At 35.9% G+C, this 15,433-nt stretch overlaps 2 protein-coding genes across 5 annotated transcripts; one reads left to right on the top strand and one right to left on the bottom strand.

Moving 5' to 3' along the window:
- Positions 1–7,124: 7,124 nt before the first annotated feature.
- Positions 7,125–8,976, top strand: LOC108989196 (protein SOB FIVE-LIKE 6-like). 2 transcript variants are annotated; one of them, XM_018962729.2, is made up of 4 exons: positions 7,125–7,937; positions 8,065–8,148; positions 8,256–8,329; positions 8,481–8,976. In XM_018962729.2, the coding sequence occupies exons 1-4, from the start codon at positions 7,515–7,517 to the stop codon at positions 8,512–8,514; spliced, it is 615 nt and encodes a 204-aa protein (XP_018818274.2). In that variant the 5' UTR covers positions 7,125–7,514; the 3' UTR covers positions 8,515–8,976. The 2 variants fall into 2 exon arrangements, with proteins under 2 accessions (XP_018818274.2, XP_018818275.2); XM_018962730.2 differs by having other exon boundaries at positions 8,256–8,340.
- A 2,393-nt stretch (positions 8,977–11,369) lies between these two features.
- LOC108989201 (magnesium transporter MRS2-3-like) lies at positions 11,370–15,155 on the bottom strand. 3 transcript variants are annotated; one of them, XM_018962736.2, is made up of 6 exons: positions 14,628–15,155; positions 14,141–14,380; positions 13,901–14,029; positions 13,546–13,709; positions 13,202–13,448; positions 11,370–12,153 (listed from the first exon to the last, which is right to left on the bottom strand). In XM_018962736.2, exons 1-6 carry the CDS (start codon positions 15,066–15,068, stop codon positions 12,073–12,075), a joined length of 1,302 nt encoding a protein of 433 aa, XP_018818281.1. In that variant the 5' UTR covers positions 15,069–15,155; the 3' UTR covers positions 11,370–12,072. The 3 variants fall into 3 exon arrangements, with proteins under 3 accessions (XP_018818281.1, XP_018818279.1, XP_018818282.1); XM_018962734.2 differs by having other exon boundaries at positions 11,370–12,092; XM_018962737.2 differs by lacking the exon at positions 11,370–12,153 and adding an exon at positions 12,160–12,419.
- Positions 15,156–15,433: the final 278 nt, after the last annotated feature.

Genomic DNA, 15,433 nt, shown 5'->3' with positions numbered 1-15,433 from the left:
GAGGGAAAGGATCCGAGCGGAGGGGTGATAGGAGACAGAGGGGTAGAATCTATCGGAACCGTCCAGGTGTAAAAAGATCAACAGTAGAAGTTATAGTACAACTGAGGCAAAGATTTGATTTCATGGGGGCAGGGGAGGGGAGGGCCCACTGCACGTCACATCTCATCGGAGATTGTACGGAAACAGCAAGCCCAAAAAGATCTCTGCCCTATTATTACTATTATTTATTTATTTTTATTATTATTTAGAGAGAGAGAGAGAGAGGGAGGGGTTATTTCGTACTTGGTTATGGTGCAAAGGTCAATTTTGGGCCGTCGGATCGGATTAATTATGGTGTTCTTTTTTAAGTTGACACCACCTCGTCCTCGAGCTTTATTCCTACGGCTACGACCAAGATAAAATGAAAAAAGGAAAAGAAAAAACGAATGGCCTATTTCGTCTCATTTGATTGTTTATCGAAGGCCGTTTGATTGAACAAAAAACAAACGCTCAGTTGACACCTCCTCCTCGAGCTTTTTGAAGGCCGTTTGATTGTTTATCCCATCTCTTGTTTCAACATTTAAATATTTTTCAACTTCAAATTTTTAAAATTTTATCTAATAATTAATTTTTTAAAATTAAAAAAAATAATATTTTAACTTTATACTAAGAGAGTACAGACAAAGTTATTTTTGTAATAATTGACCCTATTTTTTTAAAAAGAGGTATACAAAACTTAAGTATTTTAAGATTGTATATTCATTAAAAAAATAAATAAATAAAAAGCACAGTGAATAGATGCAGACCAAAGGGCCAAAACTCCATCCACATCATGACGTTAATAATAGTCTTCTCCTTATCATTGGTGCAGTTGAAGTGATTGTTACTATTTCTTAGTGGGAGAACACTTGATCAGGAAAAACTTTATGGTGTTGCCACCGTAATTGTTTTTATTTTTAAATTGGTGTGGATTTTCATACGTAAAAGTACTCTAAAAGAAGATCATAGTTTATGTGACAATACTTTAAAAAATCAGTCTTAAATATGATGATGTCTCGCCTTCTAGCATTGTTAACAACTATATATATCGTAGTTGATTTTCTCACATGTGTCCAGTCATGGAATTAGACTATTGATCTTCATGGCTATATATATAAACATGATCATTTTTTCACCATATCTATTGTTTTCACAATATATATGTAGATCAATGCTTTGGAAAACTTTTCCTTCAAATGGTAATATTTAGTAGTTAATTTTGCAATATCATGAGCTTTATTAAATTATTCTCAAATTAATCTAAAATGTAAGATTAGTATAAAGCCCCCAGCAAATATCTGACTTTGTTGTGAGCTTTTTTTGGGGTCAAAAGAAGGGAATGAAATGAACACATGAGTGATTTGATGGTGCTTTAAAGGAGGCAGTACTTGTTTTACGCCCTAAATTTCTTTTGGCTAAGGGGCTTCTCTTTCAATGAATTATGAGCCATTCACATGAATTCATCACTCAACATGAGGTGCTATCTCCCAGGCTACTTTTCTTCTCATGTATGGTTACAATCAAAGAGTCTCTCTTTTTTCACCTTTTATTAATAGTTTTGCTTACCAAATCATATATATGAATGATAATGGTTAATTCCCCAATTTCTTTTGCACAATGCCAAGTCTTTTATATATATATATATTATACAATTGTAGAATGTATAAATATTATACAATCATTTTAAAAAATTAATTTATTTTCATTTAAATTCTATATTTATTTATTATTTTAAAAATAATTATATGACACTTAGATATTCATAACTATAGCTATATATATTCTTAATTCATCCACGCTGGGGCCTACAACTTTCTAATTTTTTTGTTTCTCTTTTATGGCTTGGAAAGGTGGCGAAAATGGGGGGCCCCAAATTTGTGGAAAATGGGACCTATTCCAGGCTGTATGAAAAGATTTAAGAAGAGAACGTAGGGAAAGAATTGTTTTTTGTTATTGTTGGGAGACATACAATTATTTATAATTTATACGGTACGGAATTAATTCCGTTTTCCTAGTCTAATTTATTTTTTTATTTTTTATTTTAATTTTGGCTGATCTCTCGTATAGGAATGGAATTCGAGATTAATTGTGGCATAATAATGTACACATGTGAAGCCTGGGTGTGAGACAGGGAATGGGACCCCTCCATGCCCGCAAGGCAACGTACAACAGATTGACAAACAGCCTTTCGTTGATGGTACCGAAAACTTCCCACACAGGCTTTTAGAGGACGAGAAAGAGAAACGTCTGACCATCTGGCATCTAGTAGGACCGAGTCCATGGAAAGCAGCCAATGCATGAGACAAACCAGCATTAACAATCTTTACATTCACCACCAACCCACCAAGCTTCATCTATTTTTTTTTTCTTTTTTTTAGATAAAAAAGAAAAGAAAAAAGGAAGAGACCACAACATAACATATATGCAACATCTTTTCCTTTGTTTTTATCGCGCAGATTTAGAAGATCATTAATATGCAGGCAGCTCAAGATCAAGTACCATAGCTAGATTTTCCTGCTCAATCCACTACTAATTAAGTGACACATGCATGCATGCATGGAATTCAACTGATCGAATTCTTGCCGAAATAATTTTTTGTTTATAGTTGTTGATGGTCAAATGTACTTACATTTTTTTTTTTAAAAAAAAATGATGTTGACAGTGCATGTGAGGGTAATTTATTCGATATATCATCAATAATTTTTCCAATGTTGGTGGTCGTTCGAAATACCTTTGAATTGATCATAATAATTATGGCAACCGCTGCTTCGGTCATTTAAAATCCATGAGTATTAAATCCCAGTCAACAGAAAAGTAATAAGTATTAGATAAATTATAGGGCACATCATGATCATGAGTAGAATATATACCAGACATATTTTTTAGAAAAATGATAAATACACTATACTTTTTATAACATATATCATAATTATATTTTAAAATGAGAGATATTATTGTAAATTAATACTATATAAAAATAACAGGAAATTTATAAAAATATCCTCGTTTTATATTATGTGTTGTGAAGAGTATTATGTGTATCATTATTCTATATTTTATTATTTTTTGAGCATGGTGAAACAGTCTTCGGCTTGGTTCATGGAATATAAATTTAGCTAGCGAGGTAGCTACGGCCAACAGAAGAATGATTAATGCAGGGGATCAGTGAAATTTATATAGGTAGATCAGCATTTTAACACAGAGAGAGAGAGAAAGAGAGAGAGAGAGAGAGAGAGAGAGGACATGAGGAACTTAAAAAAGGAATTCCCAATCAGGAAAAACTCCAAGTAGAGTATGAATAAATTGGGCAATGAATATAAATTAAGGGGACTCAAAAACTGTACGTGGATCCCACAATTAAGATTAGCAATTATCTACAAACCCTAGCAAATTGTACATTTTCTATGATCACACTTAAAACTAGAAAATCCAATAGTTTAAGCATATAAATATATAAATACTATCTTTCTTATTTGGCATTTGATGTCAGCTCTCTCTCTCTCTCTCTCTGCGTGTATAGTATACACCATTAAATATTATTACAGCTTCTAGCTAGTGTTCTACAGCATGCTGCATGATTAATTGAGACAACGTATTAAAACCCACACGCTTGACATTAATTCTTCCTAGCTAGTTGTTTTAGCTCTCACGAGACCTAAAACGACTATATATATATATATATATATTTATACGAATCACAGTAAAACTACTGTGAAATTATAGGCAACACTATAGATGACATTAGTACTACGGTTTGATATAACTGATACTAGACAAGACTTTTAATTTGGTAGCTAAAGAGTCATTTCCAGCCCAATTAATATGAAAACCAAAACCTCATTCATGATGTGATGCCAACACATTCAAATAAAACATAGTACTAAAAAAATTAGGCTTTGATCATCGGGAAGTGGATACCAACAGACAAATTTTGCTTTTCCTTTTGCTAATTTGCTTTCGGGGGTCATGGCCACTCCAATCAGAAGGTTAAGATTAATAGGCCGTAAGAACCATATATGATATATGCATGCATGCATGCACGTTTCAGTACTCTTCCCCTAGAGTTTTACTGTGCAGACAAACCTATATACTGAACAGTACTACAACAAATGGGAAGAGGAAAGACAAATATACAGCACTAGTCATGAGAAGTAGGACATGAAATTTCCCAATTTTCATTAATTAAAGTGCGTGCAGGTCGATCGAATTTGCCTTCGATTTTCACATTCACATTTTCCCATTTTTGTTCTCACTTTTTTAAGGACACCTCCATTTCTGCGAGCTCCCTCTTAGTCTTCCCAAAGAAATAAAAATGGGGACCGCCTCCTATGTACGTACATTTTAATGTAGGTTACCTATCATCAACGACGTCCTTAGAAATTAGCAGATGGAGACTTGCATGGATCGATTGAAAGGCCGCGTCAATTCAATTCCATTCAACTATTTGACTGATCAACATTATGATTTCTCATCGCATGAATGAGCATGCATGCAGTTGTGACAGTGAGCAGTACTTTATTTATAACATTTGTATTATTTCTCAAAAATTATTTGCAATATTAATCATAGCAGTCCTTTCACAGTTGTCAAACGGGTACGAACGGGCATGTGTGTGTATATATATATATATATTATTTTATTTTTCTTATAATTGCAAGCAGTAAAATGTATTAATTAATTTTTAAGAAATGAACTTACAAGTACATTCGTTTTTTATTCTTCTTGGATCATCTGATGGGCTTTAGCCCACCAACAGTGGTGAGGTGTCATGTCCATCATTCTTAGGTGTTTGGTAAAGCCCACTAATCAATCACTAGTGCGAGAGGGAGAGAAAAGAGTACTGATATTCCTGCACGCTTCAATTCTTTTAACATTTCCTCTCTAAACAGAAGGCCCACTCGTTCCAAACAAGTCCTTTTTATATACGTATGAGTGACCATCATGATCAGACAATGTCCTTCGAGAATTGTTTATGGGAAAAAAAAAGGGGCAGCAGTCCATACTCCATATACCAAGTAATTATAGAACCAGCGTTGCATAAATTTATGAAGTCTTGCGTCTTAGTAAATCAAATTTTCATTTGTTGTTTTAATTCTTAAAAATCTTATCGTGTACGTATGTTGATAGAGAGAAAAAAAACCCAATAAACATCACAGGAAGAAAATAATATTTACAGTTTTAGAATTTACAAATCTCACATATTCATTTTGAAAAAAATGGATAAACCTAAGTTCCATATGGAATTTTTTTTTAAAATAATAGATCTTAATTTAAAAAAAAAAAAAACGTGAAACTTGCATACGCTAGTACTGTATATAGCATTCCTCATGCACAAATAGTTGCAAAGCATATGGTGGTGTTTTGTGTTTGGATAATGAGATTACTCTACTACTATTTACTATTTTATTCAATCATTAATTTTTTTTTATTACTATTTACGTATCATTTGAAATCAATCCCTAAAGAGTATTGAATTTGGGACCCAAAAAATATCCTAAATAGTATTTTTTTAAATTTTTTTTTAATCATCATAAATATTTTTTAAAAAAATAAAAAATTCACAATGTCATTAAATAATATTTTCTTAATCATTCGATAAGAATAAATAAATAAATAATTCCATTCGAAATATTTTTTAAATCTCAAATTCGGACGCAAAGCATTTCTCATCCCTAAATATAACGACATTCCAATATTTTCTGTTCTCTGCAGGGCATTGAATACAACTTTGGGGGGAGCACTCCTCATTCAAGTCTGACTCATTCTCCGCAGTGAGGAGGTCAAAATGGTGTCATGTGCGCATTACTAGTGAAGCCATTGCAAAATTAGGGTCGAGATGAGCTGTAGATCCATAAGTACTACCCTTTTATGCTCAATCGAGAGAGAGAGAGGCAATTAATTTAGAGCATAATATTGAGTGATCCAAGGGAGGATTTCACATGGCTGTTAAAAATATCTTTTGGTGCCATATACATATATATATAAAATAATATATATACATTTTTATAGCATTCTCAATTAATATAACACATGTGAAGATGACTTAATACGCGTAATTGAAGATATATAATAAAATTTAAAATTTTAATTTTAGTTACTGAAAATGGTATAAATAATTATAGAAAATATTCGTGACAAAACATTCAAACAGTGTGTGCCATTTGGGAAGTAGTTCATTTTAATATGGAAAAGAGAGTTAAAAAAGAAAAAGAAAAAACAAGCGATTATAATGGAAAAACAAAGCACGAGTTTTACGTTGGTAGCCGTACCCAAAGAAAGTATCACCAAGTTTGAACTTTTTATTTGTAAAATTTGAGTGGAAGTGCGTGTGCACGTGCAGACATGTGTGTGAATACCGCATATAAATAAGTACACGTGCACACGTGCCTGTGTGAGTTCTTACTCTGGCAGAGAAGTGTCTCAGGCTACGAGAATGTGATGGCACGTGAATGAATTTACAAAAACCCAGTCAGCCGCACTACTCCAGCACTTACACTCCTCTCCCCAAGAAAAAATTTCTACAGTCTTCAGCACTCATGCTGTTTTCCCCCAAAACTTTCTTTTTTCAAGTTAAATGTTCGAGAAAATTCATAAATTTACATAAATAGGTTAGATTTATTTTATAATAAAAATTTAATGTATAGTTATTTTTACGTATTTTTTACATATTTTATTAATGTGATTAATTGTATCATTTTTTGTTAATATAAGATAATTATTTTGATCAATTACATTAGTGAAGTGCGTAAAGAAAACATAAAAATGATTGTATATAGTAATACTTATTTTTTAATAAAAATAGTTTAATAAATTAATATATCAAATTATGATTTTTTTTTTTTATAGATTTTTTTAAAACTAAAACAACTTTTTTTGTTGATAAAGAACATTACACGCTTGCATTTGTAATACATGGGTGCATACGACATTTTAGATACGGATACAAGAAGCCAACAGGAAACAACCCTAATAATCAAATCTGGCATTGCCACTCAGCCTAGGAGAAGATAAGAGATTGTCATTTGTTTGTGGGGGCGAAGATAGGGAGGTGCATTACTGCTGAAGGGATAGGTGTCCATATTATATGGTGGAAAGGAGAAATAGACATTGTACCCGGTTTTGTTTGAGAGAGTTCAAAGTGCCTCGCTGTCTAGCATGTGATGAAGTTTGTGGCTTTCCCTTCTCTCTCTTACATGCACCCACCCAACTGGCTGTTTTGATTCATTCACAGTGACCTGAACAGGGGAAAGAGTCAGGACAAAACTAGTCTAGGATTTCACTCTGATTTGCTTTGGTTTTTTCCACCCTATTTCCGCTCTTAATTTCCTTCTCCCTTTACTTGGTGAAGACCAAGAACGGAGAGATACATACCATGCATTCCCTCGAGGTCCTTATAGAGTGAGAGGAAGCGTGAGGGCGAGTCTCATCTAGTCATCTCTCTTTCTACTTACAGAAGAATACCCTTCTGAGATTTCCTTTGAGCGAACTAGTGGAAAATGGATGGTCTAGATTCAGAATGCGGAAGTGGGTGTGACTCTGGTTGGACTTTGTACTTTGAACATTCTTTTCTTTCTCCAAATGTTTCACGTAGAGATGCTGGGCTCCTTAATGAAAACAGTGGTTTCTGTGATGAATATAAACATCATAAAAGAGCTAAAGAAGAGTCTAAAGAAGAAGAGCAGGAAGAAGAGGACTTGTCTATGGTTTCTGATGCATCTTCTGGGCCTCCACATCTCCCTGAAGACGAAGGTTACTTCAATGATGATAACGGGTGCTCTTACCCTGCGTCCAGGGCCGCCACATTGGCGAAGAACGGCAGAAAAAGACAGAAAATAAAACAACACCGACACAGTGAGGATCAAGAACCGACAGATTTTCTCGATGACACTGCTAGCTCTCCTGTTATGAATTTCTCTTGGGTAAGTTCACATTCATAGCACCCTTGAGTAAAGTTCTATAAATATAGAGCATGATCCAACTGGCGTAGCTGTTAGCAATTAATCACGAGATTAAATTTTCTCCGATGGTTTCTTGAATATTTGGCAGAACAATTTCACTCTTACCAATAATCAACCTTCAATGGAGAGCGTCTTGGATTTTTCACAAGGTCTCTCAGAAACTTATTTCGAGGTACTTGCCCCAACTCTTTCTGGGTTTGGTTAAAATTTAAAAGTTTTAGTTCTCTTTGCAACTATTTATACAAATCATATTTACAATTGATGCATGCATTCTCACAGCGTACATCAACATTCCAAGACCACTTTGGTTTCTCAGAGTCCTCTCTATCTGCAAACCAATTTCAGAACAACCAGTTGAGTGAAGGTTTCTAATCTATTTCTTAATGTTAAATTCATACTGCATTAGTCTCGAAAGCTTCAATGCTCAAGATTAATTGCTTAAGCCATTAGCACGTGAATGATTCTTGGTGAAGAATATTAACTTAAAAGTTTCCTTCTCTACAGGTGGTTTGAAGGGAAGAGGTTAGGGTTGAGATGAGGTGATTTCCCTGCTTCTGCCGCTATAGAAGTTGCTCTGAATGAAATGATGGGATGGTTCTCAAAGTAAAATTAACTAGAGCTCAAGAGGGATCTTGTTCTTTGCCTTCTATTTTCTGTTTCTCTGCTTTTACCTGTCAATACAGTGGAAACGACCTGAGAGGACCTGTTTACAAAATATTAATTTCCTTGTCAATGAATAGTGGGTACAGATCAGCTTCGTCTTTTAGTCAGTCTTCATTCTACTACGCCTTCTCTTGTTTTTAATGGAGTCCCAGGCAGTCTTTATATTAATCACCACTTGCATCTTTAGTTTGTATTGGCTAACTTCACCTCAAATAACATTGACAGCAGAAGTTGGAGGCAATTACCTCTCATTATAGTTGCAATGCAGAAGAGCAAATTTTAATTTGTACTTCCAAAACAGACACGAATTTCTGTCTAAAAATGCATTTGAAATGGATATTCGGTGAAAACTCGGGGCTTATTATTTGTTGCCTTATTCTTCTATGTTGTGTCCTAAAACCAAAATCAGGCTTGTCATGGTTATTGGTTCTTGCAGATTGCAATTCCTGGTTCCCATCTTATCCTTCATACTCTGCTTTTCACGATAAATCCTTAATAAATCTTATGACGGATATCAATTTTCTAGCAAATCAGTCCAAAGAACAAGCAAAGGAACCTTGCATATTACAGCAAATAAAAAGTATATATATATACAGAGAGAGAAAGAGAGAGAGAGACCAAAAACTACCATGCATTTCTACTAATGCGTTAGTTTCTTGGAATAATTCTTTCTTTAAACCATCCATAACTTTCCAACGAAGGACGAAGTTAAGTACCAGTTACCTAACTCCTAGAGGCTACCAAATCATTCTCGGATTAGGGGTGTAACCAAATCTTAGAGAAGGCTCGCCTGCTCGGGCACTAATAAGGACACGAAACTTGTCTCTCTGAGAGTCCCGTGGTTCTCTTCCATCCAGATATTCCTTTTTTCTCATAATGACAAGAAATTTGTTTTGAAAAAAAAAAAAAATGCACACGAAAATAAGACAGGAAGGTGAAAAGTATAATGGGTGATGGGCATTCAGTGCAGAGTAGACTGATGAGGCAGAAATGCTAAACTTAATGTGGGAATATTTGATCATATGCATTTCCACGAGCCTTTTGAAAGTCCAGGAGATCCTGCATGAGATCTTCCTGACCGAATGGAACATGCCCCATTTGATTAGATATGTCATCTTTATCTCATTCGGAGGAATATATCTTCTTTTTTAAAAATATTTCATATTGTATATGTAACTTTTCTCCTTCCAAATCTGTCTGCTTTGAAGCTGTCAATGGACTTGATGTCATACACAATTATGTGTCTTTTTCTTGTTCCTCTATCTATTCCTAGTCAGTTCCGATTCATTCAAATAAAAAATTCGGATTTATGCTATAAAGGTTGGAAAAGAAGAGGAAAAGATAGCAGCACTCGGGAATTTAGGATGTCAAAATCCTAAGCTTTGCCCACATGTTCATTCTTTCATATTTAATTCTCAGATTCAGTAATGGAGTCTTCCGTGTCAACAAATCTAAAAAGAAAAACCAAAGTTGGAAGCAATGCAATGCTAGAGACAAATAAACAGATAAATGAAAGGAGAAGAAGGTTAGTCTTTGCCTCGCTACATTCCATCATCAAGATATTGGATAAGAATCAAAGAGGTATGGGAGAAACTTTGTTCTGCCCTTGCTCCTGCACTTAGAGTGTTCCCGTTTCTTTCAGACAGCACTCTCCACAAACATCATCATCATTATCATCTCTGCAATGGACAATAATACGGTTATAAACCAGGAAGAATGGACACTACTCTTGGTGCTAGTTTTGGACAATAATTTCTGCTTGAAAGAAAAGGGAACGCCATTTCAAAGCTTAAGAGGAACATAAAGCACGACACATATCCTTCGAAAATGGGAGTTTGCTGTCCTCTTTGCCCTGTATACTATCAAAAATTTGCTGTAACAGTTTGCAAGGTTCTGGAAATGGTGGATAAGTCTCCTAACTATGACTACTCCCTGCCCGTAAAATTAATATGTTCAGCTTTCAAGATTCTTCTTTATCAATATGCCTATTTTGAATTTGGCAACGGTACTTGCAAAAATTTTCTTATATTGCAACATGGTCAAGCACAAGTTGGATCTTCCCTACTAAACTCCTCACGTAATTCTGGATCTGTCCAGAGTACAAGTAAAAGATGGAGAAATAATTTCCAGTAGCCTTGGGAAAAATAGAAACAACAGCACTACGTATAGCCCGCTACATCCAGAGAAGAGAACTCACGATCATAAGACTACGTCCAAAAAACAAGGCCCAAAACAGGCATATCCTCTGGGCCAAATATGACATTCCAATCGATTGTTTGATTAATAGGCCCAAGTTTTGTACCGAACTGTGTTTGATTTAAGGAAAAAGTCTATGAATATAGTACTCTCACTCCTTTCACGTGATTGTCATATTATTAAATGGTTTATATAATCACTAACTTTTAGGCATTGTTTTCACAAATCATCTCATCTAATTTAATCATTACAATTTTTTCAAACTCTCATAACAAATATAATAAACAATTCAATTTTTTCAAATTTTAAAATAAAAATTATATTTTAATAATATTTTATTTAACTTTCATATCATCTGTATTTTGTAAACAAATGAGGTCTTAATGATATAGTGTTCTATGATAGATATTTTGGGAATACAGAATAATTACTCCTAAAATATAAGACCTGAAAGGTGCATTAAAATAAATAGGAGCAATAGAAACTACTCCCTCAACGTGGAGCGATTTTCAGAAAGAAAGCTTGCTGCTGACGGAAAAAAAAAATAATAATAATGTAGCTTATGCTCATTAAGGGCGAACCAGAAGACAACTGCCAGATAGAGGGCTCAACCAAATTTCAGGCTCATGAATGCTTTTGGTTTCAATTCCAATTTCAAAGTTGAAGCCCAGTTCATTCATTGTCCTGTTTTCATCGGAAGGCCAAACCTGCCCTAGGAATAGAAGACGACAGGACATGGAACCCCTAAGGCCTAAGGCTACTGAATGGTCGTTAACAAAATCAGACAATATCCAATTGACGGGGAAGAGTCGGAAGACAGCCCAAATGATTTACATTCAAGTGTATGAAGCCGGCAAAGAGCTCTTTATGTTAGAATTGCAGTATTTAGCAGCAGTCAAAGCATAGATCCAGCACAGATGGCACAACACAGACAGTATCAGTTACAGTCCTCTCCATATTGGTCCTTCCCTACTCGAGTAAGCGCTTGTGCTTACACCACGCAATAGCAATCACATATAAGAATAGACTGCCAGTGGCACTACCCCCAACAGTCCACAGGAACTGTGGCATCCCTGATTTCGTATCATCGAACAGTTCGATATTGATATTCATGCCAAAAAGACCGGCAACCACAATAAAGGCATTCAAGACCAAGGTTGCTGTTGTCAGCATGACCCCCATTTGTAGTAGATGATTCTGCTTGTCATCCAGCATTATGTTGATGTAGTCCTCTGTGTCATCGACATACTCTCTCAACTTCATAGCAACAGCCACCAACAATGTTTACAAATTGGAAATTAGAAAATCCAATAACATCCTAGAGCCGTAACAAACTTATCAGCTGAATAATCATACTACTTATGGGGGGTAGAAAAACATATGAACATATTAAAATGCACAAAGAACCAATTTTCTGAAGTAATAACTTCCTAAAATATCAAATGCTATGTGAGTTCATTTCCAACCAAACCACAAGTGAAATAAGCAGCAAAATGTGCAAATTATCTGCCTTCAACTGTCGACACTTTGAAAAGGCCGCACAAATTGATCAAGCATCTAAATCCCTGAACCTTCAACAACATGCTAAAAAGAACTTCAATTAATGCTCTACATCAAATATAGGAAGCTTATGTGCGACTAGCTCTTCCTTCATTTGAGTAAATAAGAACCAAAAGAAATCTTATTCTGAATTATCTAACTAAGAGTTTAGAAGTTAGCTCTTTACATCAAAAAATGTTTTTGGGACAAGTAATAAAAATTTCATTTTAAAAGCGCATAAAGCACAATCCAAGTACAAAAAAGATGCCTGCAAGAAAGATCTAGCTAGAAACAGAGATGTCAATAAATTACAAAAGGAAACTCCCAAGAGGTTTCTCAACTAAAGAAGTCAGTCATTTAGCCAAACCATACGAGGCTTTTAGAGACAAAGGATTGTCTTCTGTTCACAAAGGGAGACCAAAGGTCATAGGTGGACAAGGTCTTTGATCTTGGAGCTAAATGCAAGGAGCAGCACTTATATGTTAAGTGTATGACTGAATGCTTTGGTCATATCATCATCATCATTATTAGTAGACAAACTCATTAATTGTTGAATTATGATGTTAAATGAAACTGATATATTTGACGATATGAACTTCAACTAGGAGGACTGCATCATCAGTTCCCACATAAGTACATCAAGTTTCCCTAGGGAATGAGTTTTTTTTTTTTTTTGAAATTATGTTCCATCTATGCTGGTACTAGGGTATTGGTTTCAGGAGTTACAATTCGAAAAGCAGCAATCTGTTAAGTGTCATCCTAGGTGCAGCAAGGTGAAGATCCAGGTGACAGTGAGAAAAACAGAGTTTGTAGAAGTAGATACATACCGTGGATAGTTTGTTTAGTGTACCATCAATTTGCACGAAGTATGCCTCCAATAGCATTTCAAGCTCCTCCACATCTAGGTTCTTACCTGTAGCACTGTGAGTGGTACTAGAACGAGTCCCGTGGCTGCCTCTACTGAGTACTTTAGGTGCATCAAATGCTCGCTCCTGGGAGTTTTCCATGTTTCGAAGTTCACCTTTGAAACTAGCAGAAACACCACCAGCTTCTGATGAGATTTCAGCAGGTATCCTAATAACATGAACATGGGGCATCTTCAGCATGTCAGATACCAAAGAAGCACTTGAAAATAGGTATGCCTATACTAAGACATCATCCATTTACGTGCCTATCATCCTTGTCTGGTTGAAGAACATCATCATCCATTTCATCATTCTCGCTCAGAGAGGAAGCAGAAGAATTTTCAAGGTGTTGTTGAACCAACTTGTCAGTAAGATACATCTCGGCCATATCTTCATCATCATCTAGTAAGTGTTCTAGTTCATCCCTAACCTGAAAATCGGCATGTGTGCACCATATATTATAAGCATGTAAAAGTAACTAACTCACATTTAGAACATGCTTTTTGCCTAAATGGCAATGGTTCAATTGAAATGATGTATCCCAACTATGGATTTGCAAATACAGGACCATATAGTGACAATATATATGTCTAGTGGTTAACAATCTTAAGACCTCTCAACCTTTTGAACACGTCCAGTTATGGCAACCAAACGGCTTTTAATTTGACGGACACGCTCCAAATTGAGAGTACTAATCTTTGAAGTCAGCTTGTCTAAGGCTGGATGAGCCTCCTGCTCCAATGTCTTTGCCTGATCTCAAAACAAGTACGACAAATAAATAAGAAATAGTAAACAAGACTGACCAAAGCAACGATCAAAAAAGAAAGAAAAACCATCAAACCACGAAGAACAAATGTTTACTTCGTTCTCTAGGCAACCGCATGCAGCCTCAAGGCATGCTTCCAATGCAACAAACTCAAATGGAAGAACCTTTGATCCGTCTTGATTCTCGAGGCCTTGTTTCCCCTCTGCCTTGCCTTCCTCATCCAAGTCCTGAAATTGCGAAAACCGTCCAGAGAAGTCTTGAGGACTAGCAGTCCGTGATTGTGGCTCTCCCAAATCATACAAATTTGACCAGTTCGGATTATCACCACTCTCGACCTATATAGTACATGCAACAGAAAACCGGAAACATACATAGAAAAAGTAAATAAATCAATAAACGGAGAAGAAAAACATATATCTACGCTATAGATTCCCAACCTATAATTACGCCTTTGATTCCTTAGAATCACTGTCTCTCTAATCATTGCAGTATAACCATCCGCCATCGAAACAAACCCATGCATAAAATCAACACAGGAGAGCGGAAAAGAAAGAAAAGAAGGAACTGAAGGTGGGGTCGAACCTGGGCAGTGGTGGCGTGGTAGTGACGCGTAAGCCGCCTCTGGAGCTCCTCAACAAAAGGGATCACAGACGGATCCCGAGAGTTGAGCAAGAGGACCTCCTGGGCAGTGATGATTGCCTTGATATGCTCGAGGTTGATGACGATGGCCCGCTCTCGTCCAAGCACGGTGGACGGGTACGAGAGGAGCGGGTCAAGGATCCGGAGGTCGCGGGGGGGCAGGCCGGTGCGCCGCATGATGGCGTGCTTCCCGGCCTCAATCACCTGAGTGCCCCCCGTAGAGTCCACGAGAAGCCACGCCCGGACCCCCGTTGCCTTCTTCCGGTGGCCACCACCGGCGCCGACAGTGAGGGACAAGCCGGCAGAGGCAGCCCGGGCGGGGTCAGGCTCATCTTCGGGCTGATGGAAACCCGACTTGAGATGCCCACCCGGTCCAACCCTCATGGCTGTATATCTAATGTATTGTTCCTCACTCCGGTCTTGCTACTTCCCCTTCCGATGGATGTGCCGGGAGAGTTAACTAAATAAAGAATATTGCCCCCATCATAAAAAGAAACAAAATAAATAATACTCGTGATTTTTTTTTTTTTTTATAAAAACAAAAGAAAAAGGAAAATAAGTATTATACAAAAATAAATTCTATAAAATTCAATTAGTTTATAAATTATATATATATATATATATATATATATATATTTTGTATGTAACAGTTCTAAAAAGAGAAAACAAAGGAAAGAAACAGAAAAGTAACTATAAAAAAATATCATAATCCTATTTTTCAAAAAATAAAAATAAAAGAAGGACGGTGG

Source organism: Juglans regia, chromosome 16 (assembly GCF_001411555.2).
Source record: "Juglans regia cultivar Chandler chromosome 16, Walnut 2.0, whole genome shotgun sequence".
In the NCBI taxonomy this organism is placed as follows: Eukaryota; Viridiplantae; Streptophyta; class Magnoliopsida; order Fagales; family Juglandaceae; genus Juglans; species Juglans regia.
The sequence above is the reverse complement of the archived record's forward strand: the minus strand, read 5'-3'. Positions and strand labels throughout refer to the sequence as shown.

Bases quoted from the DNA above. Each gene is read 5' to 3' on its own strand.
- LOC108989196 (XM_018962729.2), top strand. From the start codon at position 7,515: ATGGATGGTCTAGATTCAGAATGCGGAAGTGGGTGTGACTCTGGTTGG. The intron at 7,938-8,064 runs GTAAGTTCACAT...AATATTTGGCAG, and splicing joins CTGTTATGAATTTCTCTTGG to AACAATTTCACTCTTACCAA. The intron at 8,149-8,255 runs GTACTTGCCCCA...GCATTCTCACAG, and splicing joins TCTCAGAAACTTATTTCGAG to CGTACATCAACATTCCAAGA.
- LOC108989201 (XM_018962734.2), bottom strand. From the start codon at position 15,068: ATGAGGGTTGGACCGGGTGGGCATCTCAAGTCGGGTTTCCATCAGCCC. The intron at 13,710-13,900 runs GTTGAGAGGTCT...GCCGATTTTCAG, and splicing joins TAACTGGACGTGTTCAAAAG to GTTAGGGATGAACTAGAACA. The intron at 12,093-13,201 runs GTATGTATCTAC...GTTGCTATGAAG, and splicing joins CACTAAACAAACTATCCACG to TTGAGAGAGTATGTCGATGA.